The sequence below is a fragment of the Talpa europaea genome (assembly GCF_964194135.1).
Source record: "Talpa europaea genome assembly, chromosome: 2".
NCBI classification, from domain to species: Eukaryota; Metazoa; Chordata; class Mammalia; order Eulipotyphla; family Talpidae; genus Talpa; species Talpa europaea.
In genome coordinates this window covers 71452243-71476060 of record NC_140068.1, presented here as the reverse complement: position 1 = coordinate 71476060, position 23818 = coordinate 71452243, and the positions used below count along the sequence as shown (strand labels likewise).

Below are 23818 nucleotides of genomic sequence, written 5' to 3'. Positions count from 1 at the left end.
CCCACTTCTCTATTGCTGAATTTTAATTTCTCCTCTGGATCCCATACATAATTAAAGGAGAGTTTTAAATCTGAACAAAAAAAATCATCTGTCTTATTTTCTCATCTGGTAAATGGGGCTAATAATCTTTACCTCATAAGGTTGTTGGGGAAGAGTCAATGAGTTCATCTGTGTAAGACTTATAATGGTTCAATATTATTACTATTAACATGTTCGAAATTATCTAAGGGAAGGATTTAATATCAAGAAAAAGCAAGACATGGATGATTGGAAAGGATGGCCCAAGTGCCTGGTAGGTACCTGAAAGAGACTAATTTTTTAAGACTCTCAAAGGTGTTTCCAAAGAGAAGAAAGAAGTCAAAGTATAAAACGCTTCAGAGAAAGTCCAGTGAGTCATGACTGAGATGAATTCATCAGGTTTGGCCATTAGAGGAGGTGGGATGAAGAGCAGACACTTCATAAAAATGGGACTGATGAAAGTGATCAACTCCTAAGCCATTCACCAAACAGACTCCATAATTTAGAGATGGTTGCTTGTGTATTTTAAGGTGAATCTGTATTAAAATATATATGTTAACTCAGCATGAGGGTGATTATCTTCTTTTGTAAAGATTTATTCATGCATACAAGAACAGGGTACAGGCCAGAGGCGTGGGGGGGGGTGGTGAGAGGATTCACCAGAGACAGAGTGGGGAACAGAACAGGCAGATCGACTGAAATACACTGCTGAGGAGAGCAGCGGGCGAGTCAGGAGAGGTTTGCTGCGCCATGTGGGTATCTCCCCTACTGGGCATCGAACTTGTGCTGCAGTGGCTGCAGATAGCCTCATAGGCTGTGTCCCAACCCCTTGTGCCACCAGGGAGGCCCGAGGGTGATTATCTTAAACAATTAAAGGTGGCAAAGAGGAAGTCAAAATGAAGGCGACTGAATAGTCAGGATTCTAGAATTTGGCCCTACTAACCTCCATCAGCTACATCATCCTAGCCAAACCTCCTCTTTTCTTCATCTGTAAAGAGGGAGGATGTAGAATAGGTGATCTTCAATATCACTTTCGTTCTAAAATGTCCACTGTTTAAACTATTCACCATATCTTAAATAATCATAAAGAAAATATTACTTCAAGGTTATAAAGTCTCCAGTTGCATTCTTTGCCTACCAATAACTATAATGTATCCTAATGAGTTAAAAAAATTGAAGTATAATTAGTATCATAGAATTATGATTAGTACTGAATTAAATAGTATGTTGTCCCCAAAGAAAGACATTTCCCTCAGGAATTCACACTTCGGTATGTATCAGGTACTTATTATTTTTAGACCCTTTATTTGCTAAAGGTATTTATATAACTAGGCATTCATTTATTTATACTTTCAATTTTGAGCACCTTCTGTGTGCCAGACATACCATTAGGTGTAAGATCCAGAGATGAGAAACAGCAAGATCAAGTAGTGAGGACACACATGAACATATAAATGGCAATGCTGTGTGAAAGTGCAACAGTAGGTGTGTTTAGAAAAGGGACTAATATGTTCTCTCTAGGAGCTAGTTGTCAGATTTAACAAATATAGATCGACCTTGTTCTTTCACAAATTCTTTGACATCCCGTTAAAATATTTCTGGTATTCTTGAAATCCCCTTTAACTTTTTTCCTTCAGTAATTAAGTTACACTTTCAAAAATAATCAGGTCAAAAGATCAAATTGGTTTATTTTTGTATGATGTAATGTGATTGGCATCTCTGCTTTTCTGTGTGGAAATAAAATGTATTTGTTTCTCCTTTCTGTTTGTTTATGCTTAACACTTAATAATTCTAATATGGCTTTCAGTTTATTGGCAATCATTTTATGTATACCTTTTCCAAATATTATGAATATTGGATTTTTGATTTCTGTGTGAGAGTGTAATGTTCCATTTATAGGCAAATCCAGATGATTTTTTAAAGTCTACGTAGTAAGCAGTCACAAAAGAAAAGCATTTCTGTGAAGATTTTTGTAAATAATGAAACCTGATGTGGTATTTTTTTTTTGTTTATGAAAACATCTCTAACATTTCAGTAAACAATATATTTTAAAGAAAATGAAGTCTGCAGTTAGATGCATTTGAGGACTGTGTATTGTTGATATTTAAGAAAATAAACACTGCTGACATTCAAATCCCTCTGTTTTAAATTGCAGCACCTTATGAAATATGCCCAGAGGATTATCTGATGTCAATGGTGTGGAAAAGGACGCCAGCAGGCGACTTGGCATTCAATCAGTGTCCCCTGAATGCCACAGGTAAAGTTGGGTGACTTACCCAAGCCCACATCATGATGGCCTTCCAACAGTAGCATGCAGTGTTTGCTTGTGAAATCACACTACTCTCCTATATTCATAAATAAATCTTGTCCAGTAAGTTATTAATGAAACAACATTACTAAAATGCTTCATAAATGGAGCCAAGGAAGAGCCCTAGAAAATAGTGCTTTCAGTGGCCCCTTAGTGTGACTAATATGCATTCTAAACTAATCAAAATAGTGATTTCATGTGCATGTTTTTTTAAAACAAAAAATATTTATACAAACCCAGTATTTTAGCTTGCTTCCCAGTTATGTGATGCCTTCTAGCATCTCTGTTATAAAGCTTCTCTCTGTTCTTTGTGACGCGCAGGCACCACTAGCAGACGCTGCTCTCTCAGTCTTCATGGAGTGGCCTTCTGGGAACAGCCGAGCTTTGCAAGATGCATATCAAATGAGTACAGACACTTGCAGCATTCAGTAGGTGCAAAGCCAGCTTTAGTACTTGCTCTGTTTATTTTTTGCTAATGATCACTGTGTGAGAATTTAACCTTCTGCTGTATGATCAAATGAGCGAAATCTCCGAAAAAAATGCCTGAAGGAAACAGGGATGTGATAGAAAGCTAATTTTTACAAATCAGTGCTAAATTATTTTGTTTCTAGGGTTTGGGTTTTTACAGATCCTGCCATTTAAATGAACAAATTTATTGTCTAGTAGGGGAAAGTCCTGAGCAAAATCTGTTATTCAGCTTTATAAGTTAAACTACGTATCACAATTGCCACAAATCTGTGTTAAATAGTATATAAGATTTATTTCAAAGCACCAAGTATCAAATTTCACATTGCATTTTAACATTATGACATGAAAAGGATGACAGTGTTATTGCACCAGAGAAAATTAATTGCTTGCAAAAGATTACGTAGGCCAAATTTTCCAAAAATAGTTCCTCTTTTCCCACACATCATTGAATTATTCACAGAGTATGATGTATGAATATTTTGAGCACAGTTAAATTTTGCTTGGTGTTTTACAAGTGCAAGTCATTGTCATTATCAGAGGCTATTGTCATTTCATCCTGACAAGCAAGAGGAGCTCCACACATGAATAAACATTGTGGGGTTTACAAGAAAATATGAGCATGAGCCAACTAGAAAGATGAATGTTGGCAGGAATGATGCTTAGTTAAGAGCCTTTAACTTTTGCCGTGCTTATGTTTTCTTTTAATTATTCTACTGTTGCTCACAAATATGCATAATTTTTAAAAAAATCCTAAAGAACATTCTTGCCTATGGATAGAGTAGTAGATTGTATAGTAATAACCCTTATCAGTGAATGGAATGAAAATATATTCAGTTATCAGAAAAATTAAAAAATTGCATTGAAAATCTGAAAACCAAATTCTGTTTCCTTCTCTGCTCTCTCTCTATGTGTGTGTGTCTATATATATATGTATATGTTTATATATTTTATTTGTATATATAAATCTGATATGTACACATTTATATTAATATGTTTATTATACATGATTATATATATTTATATATGTGTGCATATCAGTAATTGATATTTGCTATTATTGAACCTTATTTTGTAAAAGTAAAAACAACAGAAATATGAACCAAAATAATCACTGACTAAATTATGGATTTAGTATGTAAACTATCAGACAGCATTTAGTTGTCAGATTTTTTAAAATGTGTATATATATATATGCACACATATAAGAATATATACACAAAGAATATAAAATATAGCTTCATTTCAAAATAAAAAATTATGAATTATAAGAGGTCTTTTATTAATAGCTATTGGTACTTAGACCATTATATTTTAGAATTAAGTATAACAAAAACATTTTGATGAACATAATTTTAAATGAATTTTATTTTCCCTTCATTTTAGACATTAGGAGTTTGTTTACTTAATAATATTCACATTATTATTATTCATGGTAATGAATCGAAATAATTGCATGAATTAAGTAAATCATAAATCAATCCTTACATATTTGGTGAGAATAAATAATACCACTTTTTTTACAGAATTTTTTTCCTCCTAATTTCAGTGTTTTATGCAGTAATATTTAAATTTATTTGCATTCTATGAGCTCAGGTAATCTGCCAATAGAAAGAAATAGAAACATGGTAAAATGGAAGTGATTCCCTTAGTAATCATTTGGTCAATAATTTGACAGTCAACATATATATGTCCTTGTTGAGTTGCATAAATCATAGTGAATGAAAAATCAAGTGTATGATATTGTGGGATAAAAAGCAGCCTTAGTGTATTCCACTCCTACAAAGCACCAGACACTTAGCTGGAGTTTTTCATAAATTAACTCTAATCCTCAGAAAAACTGCAAGGTGCATTATTTCTGCCTCTGTTTACATAGAAAGAAACAGAGGATCTGCAGGAGAGAAATCCAGTTAAGTGAGCAAAAAGTAAACATTATATCTCAGGTACAATTTTTCTCAAGCTAACTTCTTTTCTGGAGGTCATACTATTTCCTGAGCTTCTGATTTGAAATCCTCTACTATAGATTCTGCTGCTGGGGGCACCATTTTCTGATTATGTTTGGAAAAATCATGATTTCACTCAAGTCTTGGCTTGCTATTTACAAAACAAAATTGGTACCATCATCTTAATGTTGTGGGTATATAGAGGAAGAGATGAGATGCTATACTGGAAATGTTTTCGAATTACGTAAGATCTTTGTAACCATGACAATAATGTCTCTGTAGACAGAAAATGCATTGAGTTAAAGTTATCTTGATCAATTTAAAATTTTAAAAGTTAACATATTACTATCTTGAACTGTACTTGAGGATAAATATGGTACACATAGAGGGATGGATAGATAGGTAAATTGATAGATTTTAATAAAATTTACGTCACATAAAATATAATTCATATTTTTTGCATGTGAATTGTATTTACATGTATGTATAGAGATAGACACACAATTATACATGACTACATATACATATCTTGCCCAGGGCTCATTTTCTTCACCTTTACATTCTCAGGGAAATAAAGGAGCGATCTATATTGCTTGCCTAATACACTGACCTCATTTTGTATGCTCTGTAAAGCCAATTAGAGATGGAAATGCAATCAACTTCCTACATGCTCTAACTCCTGCCAATTCCCACACTTTGTCTGAGTAACAAATTGTGATAGTGCTTGTGATATAGAAGAGTTCTGACTCCCATAAATTCTTAAATTACTTTGGAGACTGCATTTTCCCTTCTACTAGAGTTTATCATTTCACAACTTGTTCCATTTTCCTTGGAGAATTTTTATTACTTGTCTTTCCTTATTCATAAAGCTGATTAAATGTTAAATTATCACCTACTGTAGAGAATTATTTAAAATAGGTACATCTTTGTTCTCCAACTCTTCACATATATATATTAAAATATGTGTACATACACACAAAAATTGCAATATTTTATATGCCCATCTTATAAATATATAGTAATAAGCTTTTTAAATGATATTTTACCATCAACAAACATTAGTTGAGTATGTTTCATGAAGTTTTATAACTATAAGCCAATTAAGGTAGACTTGATGTTGTTGTTAATCAGTTTAATATATACAATCACTAATGTCATATTGAACAATTAATTTGAATTCTTTGAGAGCAGAAACCATGATTTTTAAATTTTTATTTCTGCACTGCCTAACACAATATTAAGCCTGTGCTAGATATTCCGTAGTTGCTTGTATAAAAAATGACTGTCTTTTTTCTTACCAGTAAGAGGATACTGGCAGAAGGAAGGTAATACACCAACTTTATGTTCATGGATTTTAATAATATAAAAGCGGGAAATATCATCCCTCATGTGCAGTTTTTCTAGCTCTAAAATATCTACAAATGTGGAGTAATCGACATTACTGTGTGAAATTATTTGGCCATTGCAAAAAATATATTAATAAATAAACTGATAATATGACATTTGTTTGGACACCTTATAAGATATAAAATTAAACACTGTGATTCAAGTTTTGCTTATAAAAAAGACAAGGCACAAATGTACCCAATTAAAAATTGAGAATAGAAGAATTAAGTGCTAAATGTATTGAGAGACTTAGAAATGTCGTATTTCCCATATGTTAGTGTTTCATTTCATACTCTGGGAAATTTTCTGAATTTGATATCAAGCAAGATAGAAATAGTTACAGAGCCTGTTTAAACAACAGCCATCGAAGTCTGGCAAATTAGGGCTGCTATTTCTTGTTACTTATAAAGCTATTTGGAAAAAAATGGCAAAAAGTTGTGCCAAGAGGGCCAGCCTCCACCAAAATTAAACAAGCAGACCTCCCTTGTTTCTGGTACACCTGGACAATCACTGCTAGCCCCTCCCTTCTCTGTCTTTATCTCTGTCTCTTTTTCTGTTCCTGTGAGTGTGTGTCTGTGTCTCCGTCTCCCTCTCTCTGCTTTCTCTCCCTTTCTTTGTCTCTTTTACACACACAGCCTCTGAAGTAGCAGACTGACTGGAACTGACAATGTATGCCCTCTGTAGGCAGGCTGTTCTAAAGCAAAAGAAGTCTTATCAAGCACATCAGTGATTTCTCCTAAATTCATCAATTAAGTCGCTCATCCTTCTATGGAGAGTGAGTGATGAGGGATTCAGAAATGTCAATCCATATAGAAATATTAAGCGTTGCTTATAATGTTGCCCTTTAAGTTGTTTTTCCTTACCTCCTCTACTTCTACTTTTCAAACTTTTTTTTTTTTTTTAACAAATACGGAAGTTGGAAAAATACTTTATCTGATTATTGGAAGGTTTATTATGTGGGAAGAGATGTCAGCATTTGACTCTTGTTTTAAGGACTTTGTTTCCTCTACTTTTGTGAATGACTTGTAAGGAAAGAGAGAGAGAGCGGAACAGGGAGGGAGGGAGGAGAAGAGAGAGGGGGAAACGATAATTTTGTGTTTTTCCATAATCTCTACCTTGCAGTCATCAACAACATTTTATTGAACCAAAAAGTATGCAAATCTAATAAGTAATTAAAAAACAAAGAAACCAATACTATAGTCCAGTCAACTAAGGGAACTAGCAGGTAAATTCAAAATTCAAAATACTCATCAAGTGGAGATGAGTGAGACTGAATGACAGTTACCCATTCTGCAAGATTTTTGTAGTATAATATGACTGGAACATGGCAAGTGGTGTGGTGATGAAAAAGGAAGAAAATGGTAGATTAGTAGTTTCTGAATTCTAGTTGAACATTACAACCATATGGGGATTCTTTGTTTTTCTAGTTTTATTAAATAATAATTGACATCATCACTATGAATTTTGCATGATGGCATATAGCATGATGACTTGATTTACACATATTATGAAATGATTACCACAATAGACTCCCTAACTTAAAATACCAATTAGGAAGTCACTGAAAGCCAATTAAATTGCATTGTTTCCAGTCAAAGAAACACATTCAAATAAAGCTGAGTTATTTTTAACTCATGATACCATTAATTTGTCATCCATAAACACATACTTACATGAACCTTTTGTAAAATAATGTGGGCACTGTTGTTTTAGCTTCTCAGAACAACACTTGGCATATATTTACCTTTTTATTTTTATTGCCAAACTTCAAAAGTTTGTCAGAGTCCTCATTCCCAGAACTTGGATAATCATTGCAAAACCCAAATGTCGAGGAAAAGTTGAAAAACATTTCCCTCAAAATGAACAGTGTTCTTTTCATTTTCTTCAGAATTAGTGGCTCTGAGATCGGAGTTCAACTGATTAATTCCAAAGTTTTAAACTCACGGCCTTGAATGAAAGGATGAATTTACTGTGTGCTCAATAAGTGATAACAATCATATTTGTTGAATGCTACCTTCCCTGAGGAAGATGCTAGTTAAATCTTGATATTCCAGGCAACTCTGTGTCAAAGCGCACAGCATATTTCAAGACTCAAGATTTCCATTTTAATCTTTATACTTTCTTTATAGACTCTGTCATAACTACTCTGTTACAGCAAAGAACAGTTACAGACAACAAGTAAACATAATTGTTATCCAGTAAAACTTTGTACCAAAGCAGGGAATGGGCTGGATTTTATCCACAGGTCTACCTGCTAGTCTAGAATATATATTTTTAATTTTTTAAAGATTCTTGCTCTTAGAATTCTTCTTCAAAGGATGACAGTCTATTTTGTCCTTTTTTCCTCCTTTCTTTTCTTTAATATTTTAACCATTGTTCCATAACCTTCCTTATGAGCAAAATGGAGCATGTATATAATCTGTGGAAGTGGCTTGATTGTTTTCTCAGTCACATATGTCATATGTAGTAATTTTTGATTGAATGTCAGACATTATACAAAGCAGTATAGATTCTTTTTCAAAAAAAATCTATGCATGCAAGAAGTGGGGTACAGGCCAGAGGTGCAAGGATTCACCAGAGACAGAGTGGGGAACAGAACAGGCAGATAGTCTGAAGTACATTGCAGAAGGGAGCAGCGGGTGAGTCAGGAGAGGTGGGCAGCACTATGTGGGTAGCTGCCTGGCTGGGAATCCGAACTGCAGAGGCTGCAGCCAGCTTCACAGCACTGTGCTTAACCCCTTGCACCACCGGGGAGGCTCTAAAACAATGTAGATTCTTCAATCATTGTTTGTGTCCACCCAAAAGCATTTCCACTTTCCTTGGTTATTCGGATACACTGAGGCATTGATACTTCAGTGGTGTTAAGGATTGATATGGGTCAAAACTGATTTGAAGTTTTAGTAAGACAATATCTGCATAGTTCCTTCCATTTCTCCACTGTGCACCTTATCAACTTGAATGGAGAATATGTGTCCATCCCCCCAGCCCTGAGAAACTGTAGAAGATTCAGCTGTGCCCTTCAAAGGATTCCAGCTCAGTACTCCAGCTTACTTTCTGCTTAAACAACTTCTAATGCATCAAATATCTTGAGGAAAAGCCCAGCTGGTTGCTTAGGATGGACTCTTTCCTCACTAAACATTTGTTTCCAAATGCCTCCTTATAATGACAGAAACAAATGGTACTCTGCACTTTAAACATCTCTATCCTAACTCACTGGCTTTCTAAACAATACAAAAACTCAACAAATGTCTCAGAGAAAAAGATTCTAACAAGGGCCTCCCCTGGTGGTGCAGCGGTTGAGCGCTGGGTTGCGAAGCTGCCCACAGCCTCTGCAGCACCGTTTCGATCCCCAACTGCTGGGCGAGGGTCCCACATGGCGGGCAGACCTCTCCTGTCACCCGCTGCTCCCCTCAGCAGTGTACTTCATCAGTCTGCCTGCTCTGCTCTCCCCTCTGGCTCTGGTGAATTCTCTCACCCTCCCGCACTTCTGACTGTACCCAGTGCTTATATAAATAAATAAATAAATCTTAAAAAAAAAAAGAACCTTTAAAAAAAAAAAAGATTCTAACAAGATTTTTTGGGATCCTCACATTTCTTTTTTTTTTTAAATTTATTTATTCATTTATACATGCACTGGGTACAGTCATAGGTGTGGGAGGGTGAGAGAATTCACCAGAGCCAGAGCGGAGAGTAGAACAGGCAAAGTGATGAAGTACACTGCTCAGGGGAGCAGCGGGCGGCAGGAGAGGTCTGCCCACCATGTGGGACCCTCGCCCATCGGTCGGGAATTGAACCGGCGCTGCAGAGGCTGCAGGCAGCTTCGCATCCCAGCGCTCAACCGCTGCGCCACCAGGGAGGCCCAAGGGATCCTCACATTTCTAATACATTTTTTGGCCCAAATGTAAAAATATATTAGTTTCTCTATTTGCCCTAGCGGTTCACTACTGGGTCACACCTGCCCCTCACATTTTCCCTGTATTTAGCAAATGTCCCCATGAGAAAAAAGACTCACTGGAATTGTTTATTTACCTAAGAAAGGATCTCATTCTGAAAATTTAGTTTATCTCATTCATAGCTCTAAAGAGTATGACTTTTTTAATTATATGGTTCTTTCTGGTTGTGGTGGTGAAAGTATTGACCTTGCATGAGTCACTATACTTTACTAAATCAACAAATTGCAGATGTGTTATAAAAAAGAAACACATGTAATAGTGTTTCTTAGGAAATTTTTAGGGAATCTATTATAATAGATATATATATAATATATAATAGATATATGTAATAGATTCCTTAAAAATAATATATATAATAAATATATAATATGTAATAGATATATATAATGAAATATATACAAAGTTATACTTATTTTCCCTTTTTTTAAAAGCTCACGACATATTACTGATTATATCTGTAAAAGCCCAGAAGATTTTTAAACTTCTCCCAGATTATGGTTTTACTGAAGAAGAAATCCTAGGGTTTGTTTTAGCCACTGAAACTCACTGACTTGAAACTTATTAATAGGATGCTTTAATATAGTATACTTAGGTAGAGAGTTGGATTTAAGTTAATGCCAAAAGAAAATAATTTGGTGGAAGGCTTTCTCTGTTATTCTGTCATTCATCTGATTAATTCTGTAAATATTCAATGAATTTTAACTATGTGCAATATAGTGCAAGAACCTGAGGATGCAACTTGATGTCACACACACATAAATACAAAATAGTAAAAGAGATGAAATTATTACACTTGTGACATGTTGATGAAAATCAAAAAACGGGATAATATTTGGAGACTTCTTTAGATAAGAAATACTGTGGGGTCTCTGTAGGAATTACATTTAAAACTGTAGCCTAAATATGAGATGAATCTGGACATGCAAAAAGTAGAGTGAGTTATCAGAGAATGAGAATGATAGTATATTCCACTTGGAGAGAATAACATATGGAAAAGTCTTGAGTCTTTAAGAAAGTAGACCAGTGGTCAGAAGTTTTGTCAAAAGTGTATCGTGAGTTGTGGTTAGAGAACTGTGTAGGGAAAAATTACCCTGTGCATGAACAGGCGTTACAGGGAGTTTGGATTTTATTTTAAGTGTAATGGGAAGCCATTGACAGCAAGGAGTGATGGGATTCAATATAATTTAAAAAGGTCATGTGACTTCTATGGAGAATGAATTGTAGAGTGATAGAACTGGAAGCTGCGGAATGTGCTGCAGCAATTCAGATGAGATGTTATATTTTATTAAGGTTGAATGAACACATTTGTCTGATGGTGATGTCATTTTCTGAAATGAAGAAGGCAGACCAGAATGATGAGGGAGGCAGGTCAGGTGGGCTCAATAGTTGCCAAAGATTATATTGCATGGAGGTCTGAAATGAATTAGAGTAAGCTAGTGTGTTTATATTTTTCTCCAGCAAAGTTGAGCTACTTGCTTGCAAGCACAGAGAAAGCATTTGGTAGAAACTCAGTGTTGTCCAAAGACTAGAAATATCACCTGCACTTGGAAATTTGCTATCAATGTAGAATCCCAGACCTTGTCTGACACCTCCTTCATCAGAACATATATTTTGAAAAGTTCCCTTTGTGATTCATCTGTACATTGAAGTTTAAGAAGCACTGAGGTAGAGATTACCTAGGGATAAAGTGTTGGTGGATGAATACAAAGTTAAGTGAATGCTGGTCAACTCCATTTCATTATAAGGCCTATTTTGTTAGGTGCTATTTGATTTTCCTCTCCTGGGTATGTGGAAAAATTGTGTCTTCTCCCTTTGAGTTAGGTGTACTCATGTGAGTAAATCTGGCATAGTGGTTGTGTATGGAAGTGGTTTTTGACATGTCAGGCCTGAGAATGTCACTGCCAGTGCAAAACTTTTTATTCTCCTAAGCTCCTTTTCTAAGCTCTCTGAGAAATAGTCTCCTTGATGATGTGGGTTGCAATATGTAGTATGAATGAGAAATAATTCTTCGTCGTTTTTAGGCACTGATATTTTGGAGTTGTTTACTATCACAGTATAACCCATACAATTCTGAACTATGTAGTACACCTAGAAGTAGAAAACTAAAGTAATGGAAGTAGAATTGAAGAAGCCTTCAAGAAGTACTAGTTACTTAGTGCTCTGTACCTCACTGAGGCATTTCCTCAAGTTTGGGTCCCAGTCTGTGACTACTGTACCATTTTGAGCTCATGGAACACTCTCCAGTTCTAATCCCTGCATCAGAATACTAATAAGAACTTTGAGATTTGTTTAGTATTAAGCAGATAAATCTCAATTACATCCTTTGCTCAGGAATTGTCAGTTTTGACAAATTCTAGGTCCAAACTCTGAAATGACAGCTATTAACCTGCCTCCTGACTAAGTAAATTTTCTGTGTTGTCATTCTTATTTCAGTAATTTCTAGAGGCTTTAGAGGGAAATATGCAGTATATAGTACAGTTTTCTTTATGAGTTTCAGTTTATTCTCATAGGAAAACATTGCATTCCTCAAGTTCACAGCTTCCTAGCTCTCATTTAGGAAATTTCTGGGACAAGAAATTAGATAAACAGTGCCCCTAGGGCCAAATGCTGCTTATCCTAGGTCTCTACAATATGTATATAATTTATTTGGGGTGATTCTGAACCAAATCTTCTCTATCATGTTTTATCTTATCAGGAATTATGTTTTCAAAGTTGACCTCTTAACTCTAGAAAAACTCTAAGATAAGCACAAACTCTTTATTTTAAATATAGGGAAAAATAAGAACTCTTTATTATACTGGAACAAAGTTACTAGTTTGATATAGATTGAACTTTTTCTTTCCTGAAGACACCAGGCAGATATGAAAATAGTAATACCGTCAACTAGTAAGTGACTTTGGTCTTAGAAAATGAGTTATCTCATTCGAGTTTTGAAATGACCATATGGAGGCATTTTACAGGTAGAGACTTAGTGTTGTTCACGGAATTATGCATTCCATGCATAAAAGACAGTTATGAACTGTCTTTTGTCTTTTTTTTTTTTGCTTGAGTTCGTAACTGTCATTTATATATAGATAGATATAGATTGTTGCTTTATGGAAAGAAACTTCTTGGGTAATTATCTTTTAATTGAAGCCACTTAGAGCTGTGAGAACCTTTAATATACTTTACAGATGGACTGGAGGAGTTGATGCTGAAAATAATATATAAATATATGATGTTTAAAGTGTGTCATTTGCACTGAGTGACTACGATAATCCTTTTTATAGGATTCACACAATAGAGACAACTGTGGCTGGCAGTAGGAGGCATAAAGTGAAAAGAATAAGGTTATTTCAGAAACACACCTACTCTTTAAGCCATGACCCTTGCCACATTTCCTTCTATAAAGAGCAGGGAGGTTTAATCCAGAACTATAAAAAGCAACTATTTTTAGACTTTGGTTTCTCCTTTCACTGTTGATCTTGTCAACAGTATTAAATGTGAATGACACAGAAACTTTCATGACTTGTCCTTTGTATCAAAAATGCTTACTAAGTGAGCAATGTGAACAGACATAATCACTGATAATTATACTTTTTAATGGAAATATTAAGATTATAAAAACCTTTCTAAATTACAGTGACTAAGACAATGAAAAAGTATATCCCATGGGAAATATTATCCTTGATATATTCTTAGGGGCTATTCTTTGTCAACTTAAATAAAACTATGTAAAAATCATTTTTGGATATTGGTAAATGGCTTTAGGAACATTTATACCTTACATCTCAAAATAATGACCATTATTCAAATAATTGCTAATACCTCTGTAATCTGGCATGTTACTTTAAGTGTTTTGCTCCTATTATTTTTCCTTCATATGAAAAAATTTAATGGCTTCTTAAAACAAAAATGGGTGAAAATGATTTTTAAAAATCTCAGCATTTTGGCAGATCCTAATAAAAATGCTGTATACTTGAGTTAAGCATATAGTGGTTAATAGCATGGACGCAGAAGTCAGACCACCTGAGCTCAAATCCTGGTACTGTTCAGAAGCCATGCAATCCTGAGAGGAATTCCGTGAACAACACTAAGTCTCTACCTGTAAAATGCCTCCAATGGTCATTTCAAAACTCAAATAAGATAACTCATGTAAAGCATGGAGGACTTGCTTGCCAGTTAATAAGCACTCAGTAAAGGCTCTAGCATGGTGTTTTCTAAAAGAGTAATTGTATAGATATAGCTGTAGATGTTAAAAATGTCTGAAATCGTTTGCCTAACTGGATATCTTTTAAGATGCAGTTCTGTCAGTAAATATAAAGGTTATCCAATTAATATATACTTATTTTTAAAAAGATTTATTTTTATTTATGCATACAAGAGCTGGGGTACAGGCCAAAGGTGTGGTGGGTGAGAGGATTCACCAGAGACAGAGTGGGGAACAGAACAGGCAGATTGACTGAAGTACACTGCTGAGGGGAACAGCGGGCAAATCAGGAGAGGTCTGCTGCGCCATGTGGGTTGCTCCCTGACCGGCTGGGGGATCCAACCAGTGCTGCAGAGGCTGTGGACAGCTTCACAGGCTGCTTTTTAACCCCTTGTGCCACCAGGAAGACCCTCATACTTATTTGTTTTGGATAATCATGGACTGCTATGTTTTTATTTATGAACTTTTGAGGATGATAGGAGAGGGAAAAAGAAGATACCTCTCTAGTTTCATTTTAATTTAGAAAGCACTTTGAGCAGATAACAGTATGTGTCAAACAATGTACTAGAAATTACATAGGAAGCAAAGATGAATAAGAACGTACAGATCATTAGGAATTTATGGTGTAGCAGAATGGATAAGATGAGAACACCAACACTATAATAATAGCAGATACATCAATATTGCTTCTATGTGCTTTGAAAGAAGTGATTGTAACGTGATTGCAGCTATCTGAAAATTTAGGAATAAGAAAACAATGTAAGATATTTAACAAAAGAATTTGGGGAGAGCATTTGAAGTTATAGAATAGTCTAATTTGGGGAGCAAAGGCAGATGACTGAGCTTTCTTTGGGAAATAGTGAGTAGTTCACTTTGGATGGTATGGAATCTGTAGTGGTAAGGAACAGTCAGATGAACCAAGCTGACAGAGGTCATTCTGAGTTCTTCATAAAATATATTTTCAGATATTACATTATAGCTGAGTTCAGAAGAAAGACAAAAAAAAAAAATCCTTAGACTCCAAAAATGAAAAAAAAAAAAAAAGTCAAAGAGAAAGTGGTGGTTCAGCAACCTATGAGCGTTTCAGACTTTGTAGTCCTAGTTGCTGGAGACTGAGATTAGAAAGTTGTTTTGGGAATATTGAAAAGAGCCCCTCCATGCAAGTCTCCTGCAGCAATCAGGTACTAACTTGGCTTTTCTGGCTCCGTGGACTAGAAAATTTCTATAGGTAGAAGAAATCTGTGGTTCATAAAAGATTTAGGGGAGTAAGAGAAAATAAATCAATTCGCATTAAACCAAAACTCTTACTTTAAGCCATAAAAGAAGGAATTAATAAGATGAAAATACGCATAAAATGATCCAGTATAATTGAACTACCTGATGACACCCCCTCAGAGAAATAGCTCAAAACTAGCCTCTCACAACTCTTTCATAAACCAAGGATATGAGCTTCTGAAGGTTAAATATTTTTCACTAAATGTAAGTTTACAATAGTTATTACTGTGAGAGAGAATCAGCAAGTGTAAGAAACAGGAGAATTAGCAATGTAAAAAACAAAACTAATGGAAGATATGAAAGTAACCACAACATACTGGTTAAAAATAACTTGAGATAAAAGAACATAAAGTACAGTTAAGGGGTGGAAGAATATGAGAAAGATTAAATAGAACTACTGTAAGTGGAATACATTGTTGCTGACTTAACAGAATAAATAAATAGCCAATTAAACATAATTGAAGAAATAATCAGGAATATAGAAATTAGGCCTAGAAAAATATCACTCAAAGCTGGACTAGACAGATTTAAAAAAAAAATGAAAAAGATAAAGCAGAACTTAGAAAATGAAGACTAGAATGATAAATAATACATTCCAGAAAAAGACACAGAGAGATTGAGGGAAAGGCAGTATTCTGAGTTAGTCCATAAGACTTTTCCAAACTTGAAGACAGAAATGATATGAATATTGAAAAAAAAACAAATAAATGGGAAAAAGCCACATGGTTAATCTGTATTATACTAAAGACAAAAAGAAAAATGGTTTTCAATTTTTTTATTGAAGTGACAATAAAGATTATGTTAATTTCAGGTGTGTTACATTATAATGCAACATTGTATACACTACAATATGATTGCTATCAATAATCTAGCTTCCATCCATCACCATACAATTCAAAAACATAGAAGACTGGTAATCTATAAAAGATTGACTTCTTCACTGACAGGAATCTTTTTACTAGCAACAAGAGAGGTCATGAAATCACATGATGAAATCATAAGGAGAAAATAAAAAATTGTCATCTAAAAGATGAATTTAAAGTGAATATAACTTTTTAAAAAAGTAAGTCAAAGATTGAGTCACAGTTCACAAAATCTTATTGAAATAAATTGTGAAAGATTAGAAAAAAGAAAATGCATTTCTAAGAATAGCATTCATGAAGCAATGGTTAAGAAGAGTGAATAAAAGCATCAAAAGTTATTAGTCTAAAAATCAATAAATAACATTAGACTAATTTGAGAAATTCAAAAGAAAAATGAATTACTAAATTGCAATAAAGATAGTAAACTAAAACAAATGCTCACTGAGTAGAAATAGGAGAATAGAGTTGAGGTGGATAAAATCAGATAATAGATTGACATTGTAAGTTAGGATTATATTTGGATGGCTTTGTAAATCAAACTGTGGTGCATGTACTTGGTTTAATATGAAACTGAATGGAACTTTGCAGTGATTGTCTTTTTGAGCAGAGAGGTGACATGTTCAGAAATGTGAAAGGTAGGGAAGTTTAGAATGGAGAGTGAGTGGGAGGAGGTAGGAGACTATTATAATGAGTATGAGCAGAAATAGTCAAGATCTGTCCTGGGATTCAGCTCTAGTCTATAACTGAAAAGGGTGGATATGAGTAACTTTACGTAATATGTAATGGAATTAAAAATTGAATATTGAAAGGAAAAGAGGAAGCAGTCACTCAATGTTCCCTTTCAACCTCTATATTCATATTAACTCATCATACCAGTTATGTGATATTTGCTTCTTTTTAATGACAAATAATATGCTCCTAGGAAAGAGATAAATTGTGCAATGGTCCTAATAAATTGTAGAACCATATTTTAAAACCAGCTTTTATAATTCAAACTTCTCTTTAAATGTAATATACTAGTAAAATTTTCAGAGAAGATACTAAAGAGGTAATTGTTAAATTTAATTTGCAATTTTAGAGTTGCAGGGTCAAATCAGATTAAATACTGATTATGATTTTGAACAAAAAAAACAATAGTTGAAGTGCAATTTGAAAAACTGATATTTAAATAGTGTATACAATATTAGTTCATATTTTGGAGAGATTGGAAGATTGAAGAGAAGAAGGTTTGATAGTATTTTTTTTAAGATTTATTTTTTATTTATGCAATAGCTTTGGTACAGGCTAGAGACACAGGAGGGTGAGAGGATTTACCAGAGACAGAGTGGGGAGCAGAACAGGCAGACAGACCAAAAGCACTGCTGAGGGGAGCAGTGGGTGCGACAGGGGAAGTCTGCCATGCCATGTGGGAGTCTCCCTGGTCAGCCAGGAATTGAACCCGCGCTGCAGATGCTGCGGACAGCCTTACAGAGCTGTGCTCAACCCCAGCCTTACAGAGCTGTGCTCAACCCCCTGCGCCACCGGGGAGGCCCTGGTTTGATAAGATGAAGTCAAAGAGGTAACCATAAACATAAGGCTAAAAACAAAGGAAGAGGGTAGAATGCAAGTCAAGGGCTATTTGAAATAGAGAAAAGATAAGGTGAGCACACCGATTTTGAACTTCACTTCATGATGCTTAAAAGAGAAAAACAGGTCAGCAGATAAACATGGATTTGTCTTTCTAGAAAAACATGGTGAAAGGTTAGTATGACACAAGGAAGCAGCTTTCATAGTACACTTGTCTTGTTCAGGAATCTCAAGAAACTGAAATTGTTTTTCAACTAAGTATGTTCTGCATGGAGATATATCTTATTTGAACACTTTTTATATCTTCTCTGAAGTTACTAATAGCTTACACTGGTGTGGACAGATATTACAAGGTACTTGTCTCGAGTGCTTTCCACTGACAATGCCAGGGAGGATGCTAATCAGTGCCCATTGTTAGAGCTGGTGTTTTGATCTGGGCACCTGTCTTCGAGGAGCTGGACTGAGAACAACTCATTCCATATAACCCTGCTAAGCAGCTGTCAGATGGCAATGATGTTAATTTACTACTGAGTCAGGCTGCATTTGATGCTGACCCAGATGTATAAAAGACTGTCTTTACTATCTCTGATTAGTTGAGCTATCCAGTGCTGCTTTTTGTACTATATTGCTAGTAGAAAACATTTCTAAATGTTTTATTCCTCAAGATTTGAGTCAATGTTAGGATGCTTCTGTTGAGGGAGAGGATACACTAGGGCTGTGCAAGTTAGATTTCTCACAGGAATACATATGCTTTGCCAAAGGAGCAGGTACTGAACTGATTTGAAGTAGTCAGATGATGTTTACCTGTCAGCCATGCAGCATTTTATTCCTAATGAAGGAACAATTATGTCCTTTGCGAGTATGAGCATCACAGCTGTGACTTGCCTTGCCAGCATAAAACTGAAGACTGAATTTTATCACATTTTTAAGGTTAAACTCCATTCATTTCATTTCTCTTCAAAACCTTCTTTATAATCCATCTACTGAACAGCGACTTTCAACTCAGTCTATACACTATGTGTTAAATCAGGTAGCTCATTTATCTCATGCTATTTGAGGCCAATATTTTCTGTGGCCTATGTTGGTAAACAAGTTAAAACAATGTTCAAATGTGTTTAATATAACCTTGTGGCTTAAAATGAGCATAGAAGGAAGTTGACTAACACTCATTCATAAAAAGTTCATTTGTGCAATATGTTGAGTAAGTCCTCTAGATGATAGGAATATAGCAGTAACCAAAATAGTCTCTTCCTTCACACGGCTTGTATTTTAATGAGGAAAACAGAAGACTCAATGAGCCAAGAGAGAAATGGCACAATGGCTGGTAAAGTGCAGCACAATGAAGAATGCTAAGATAATTGAGCATTACAAGGATACTATTTTAGATAGGGAGATAAATAAGATCTCTCTGAGGAAGCAACGGAAAAGTAGACAAATCACTGTGGGAAGACTATTCCAGGCAAATGGAAAAGCAAGTACAAAAGCTCTTAGACAGGCATTATATTTAATGTTAAGAAAGATCAAAAAAGATTAGAGTGGTAAGAGCACAGTGAATGAGGGGAAAGCTGTCAGAAAAGTGATAAAAGTCTTCAGGGTCAGATCATGTGGGAATCATAGTCCATGCTGAAGTGAGAATTTTTCCTGTATGTAGTATTTTGCATTAATTTTCTTAGGTTTGTATGGCTTCATTTGAATTAAGAAATTTATTTTTAAACATTTTTTACCATATAGGCATGTTTTCCAACTTGTTGAAAAGACAGTAAAATTTTAAATACAATACATCGAGCCTATGAGTTCACTTACATAAATAATCAGTTGAAAAGTTTAGATAAAAACTTAGACATCTCTGGTTCTATTGTGTTACATTATAAAGAGATAGGACATAAAAACTGATTTATCTCTAATAAACTTTTACTGTGCTGGGTTCTAAGGCACTGAATAAGAAAGGGAACCTATCCTCAAGGTTCAGAAAGACAGTTACTAAGTCAAAAATATGTGACGCATAATTCAGGGTGATAGAGAGATACTGTTTAAGATAAGAGAGCACATAGAAAGGTTGATTGGCTCTGTTTAAATATATGCATTGCCTGCTTTTCAAAAGTTTGTATTATGGCACTTTGCTTCTACAAAAGTTCTATATTAGTACCTGTTTTCATTAACCAAAGGATATCTAAAGAGGATTTTCACTTTCATAATAAAAGGCAAAAAGTGAAAATAACATTCAGCATTTGTTTTCCAGCACCACCACCAAACTCCTTTCCAGGAAGTACATTGTAAAGGTTGTGTATTTATCATATCATTCCTGCTTTTACTGTATGTTAGTGCTAGTTTAGGTTTTATGTTATTTGGTATTATAAGTTATTTGGAGGCCTTGGAATGCTCAAAAATTTTCACACATAAATTTATGGCAGTTGCTTCTTTATGTCATTTCAGTTGAGGAAAGATTTCATAGGAATGCTATATTTTCAGATACCAGGAGAAACCTTTATCCAGAAAAGAAACAATACTACATTATTGGTATATAATGATAATATAGTGGGGAGGGTGAAATATCCGGTGCAAAACATTAAATTTTAGGATATAAGACTTGAACATAGGGGCCTCCCCAGTGGTGCAGCAGTTGAGCACTGGGTTGCGAAGCTGCCCGCAGCCTCTGCAGCACCAGTTAGATCCCCAGCCACCGGCAAGGGTCCCACATGGTGCAACAGACATCTCCTGCTGCACCCGCTGCTCCCCTCAGCAGTGTACTTCGTCAGTCTGCCTGCTCTGCTCCCTGTTCTGGCTATGGTGAATTCTCTCATCCTCCCGCGCTTCTGACTGTACCCAGTGCTTGTATAAATAAATAAATCTTAAAAAGAAAAAAAAAACGACTTGAACATATAATTACAAATAATTATCAGTAGCTGAGACAGAGAACTGAGTTCCACATAGCATCATAGCAAACCACTGGCCTCTACTCTGAGGGTCAGTCTCCTTGCTGATTGACCTACACTGTATCTATATCATACTTAAATATCTAAAATAATAAATAAGTAAAACAGCTGTTGTGTCAAGATAACACTTTTTAAAGTATTTTTAGAAAACCCCTAACTTTTAAATTCAGATAGATTGACTTATTTTAAAGGAATTATTGGCATGTTTATTAATGGGAAATTGATTACAGTCATTACATTTTATCCTGTGTTCTTGATTACTTAATGATTTTGATAAGTTTATTTTATTACAAATTTAGCAATGAGATGGTAAAAATTAACCTCTTAATATTTTAATAGACAAGTGAAAGTACGATGGGTCCTTGCTATCTCTTTACCCTCTCATACCTAATTACTCTTCCTCATTATTAAACGCTTTTACTCCCTTGAACTGTAAAATAAGCAGATACCAAAATTGACAGCAGATTTTTCTAATTGAAGTATAATTGAAGTCTTGTATTATAACAGTTCATTCTGCTTCTGAACCTACTTAAGGTTTTTTGTTTATTGTTGGTTTTCTTGTTATTGCTTGCTTGTCTTTCTAAAGATAAAATAACTTTTAGTCATGTCATTGTATACCTCTAAGTTTTTACATCTTTTCCTAAGCTAAAATATCCTTGTGACAACTCATTTTATCTGTTCTATAAAGATTTATTTATTTTTAAGAGGTAAAGCAAAAATCATTAAGCTGTTTGTTAAGGAAAATAGATATTTTCAAGTTTTTATAATCTATCTCTGATCACACCTCATTTTACCACATGCAAAATTATTTTTTATTTGTATTTCAATTAAAAACCAAAATTGGTACATACATACCCCAATGTGTTATATCTAGTGTTCGGAGAACTAGAAAAGACAAGTCCGTTAAGCCTTATAAAATGTATATGTTTACTAGTTTTTGCATGCAGAGTGTTCCTCCATTTGAATGTGGGATATACACAATTTGCATTTTTAAAAATCTTTCTAGTGCTGTCTTAAAGTTAACTCTATAATTTTAAATAATTTGTTTAATGAAGACATGTAGATAAACAGTAATGAAGATTCTGATGTTATTCTGTTCTTTTGACCATCACAGATTAAAGAACACCTTGCTAAGGGACAGCGAATGCTGGCAGGTGACGGAATGTCCCAGGTGACCAAGACACTGTTGGATTTAACTCAGAGGAAAAATTTCTATGCAGGTGATCTTCTGATGTCTGTGGAAATCCTCAGAAATGTGACAGACACATTTAAAAGGGCAAGTTACATCCCTGCATCTGATGGCGTCCAGGTAAGGGAGGAAAAATCCCTGAAGGCAAAGACTAGTAGAGATGCAGTTATTACCTACCAAGGGCTTGCTACCTGACATGCATAGGAACCAATTACTATGGCACTGCCTGTTGAGAAAATAAAGTTTATCATGAGGTCCACCAGCAAGGAGATAGAAGACAGGGCTCAAAGCTCTATCAGACCTGAAGCAGCAGGGTCTTTTATAAGTACAGAAGAAAGGAAAAAATGACTAGGAATAAGGGAGTTATGGATTTGGCAGAGATCAACTGGTTAGATGTTAATGGGTCCATATGTGGAAAGGGTCTTTCAGATAACTGGTTTCCTGGGATTCTTTTTGATGGACCCCTAACTTCTGAATGTGGTCCAGGCAGCTGTTAATGGACCCCTTGTTTCTAAATGAAGTTCAGGGAGAGTCATTTTCTCTCGTCCTCTTGGCTCCATGAATTTAGCTTAAGGCCAAACACTTCTGCACATGCTTGTACTGTGTGACTCATAGACAAGTGTCAAGCTCTGATGCCTCTATGAAAACAAACTCAGAAGGTAGTTAAACACACATAAGTATTTCAGCTGATGTTGAACCAGCCTTGGTTTCATTATCAATTTTTGGCTCCAGCAGATAGTGCAGCCAACTTAGAGGCAGACTGTTCTAGAGGGAAAGAGAAACAGGAAAAACATCCAGGTTGTGCTTGGAGTGAACTCTGCAAATGACCTCAACTCCCTTAGCCATTCTACTTCTCAACCATAAAATGCACATAATACACCTCAAGGAGATACTGAATGAGAAAGTGTGAAGTGTTTTGAGCCCTTAGATAAAAGACACGATTGCTAATTCAAGGTTATATCATGGATATTTTATTCCTACGTTTAATATCACCATCTTGCTATAAGTGACTATTAAAAGTACATTAAGCAAAATGAAAGCACATTAACTCTAACATGCAAAGAAGACATAGTTTAGTTTTGTTTGGGGTTTTACTATTAGAAAGGGGAAGGCCATATTTAATTTTGTGGAACCATTGCCAGAAAATATCAGGCAAATAAAGAATTGTTCTGGGCAGGAAAATAAAAAATTCAATAACTCCTCACAGCATATTTTCTTGTCATGGAAGATTTCTAGAGCAACATCATTTATTTCCTTAATAAAGTTTAAGTACTCACCCAATTTCAGTATTGCCTTTGCCATTAAAACCAGTCTTGTTGAATGGCAAACAAAGCATATTTAATGCAAATCTAGTTTGCATTTCAGATTAACTCTTTTTGTGCTGTAGGCTAAAATGTGCTCCTGCTGAGAATGCTGAGTTGATTTCTGCATTTCCAGCATAATGTTCTGTATCTCAGCATAAAGTTCATTAAAATAGAGGTTTGGCAAAACTCCCAGATCAGGTAGTTTTCTTACAGCCTATTCTTCATTGGGGAGTTTTATTTGCATTTCACTTGGAGAGGTTGCAGAGGGTGTTTTTGTTTTGTTTTGTGGGTTTGTTTTGTTTTAATAAGCTACTGAGGGGGAAAGTAGAAGAAGGATTTTTGGAATAATGAAATCATTCATAAATATATTGATGTCCTGATTTGTGTAGAGGTGCATATATTATTTAAATTATATGCATATACTGA

The 23818-nt window shown here is 34.9% G+C and overlaps 1 protein-coding gene across 1 annotated transcript in view; it reads left to right on the top strand.

Annotated features, from left to right (window-relative positions):
- ADGRB3 (adhesion G protein-coupled receptor B3) overlaps positions 1-23818 on the top strand; it is a gene marked incomplete at its 3' end in the record, with an annotated part of 671719 nt that overhangs the window by 297128 nt on the left and 350773 nt on the right. Inside the window, exons 7-9 of the mRNA XM_084227971.1 lie at positions 2174-2275; positions 2648-2754; positions 22014-22208. Of these exons, the coding sequence (XP_084084097.1) occupies positions 2174-2275; positions 2648-2754; positions 22014-22208 (404 nt within the window). The remainder of the gene's footprint in view (positions 1-2173; positions 2276-2647; positions 2755-22013; positions 22209-23818) is intronic.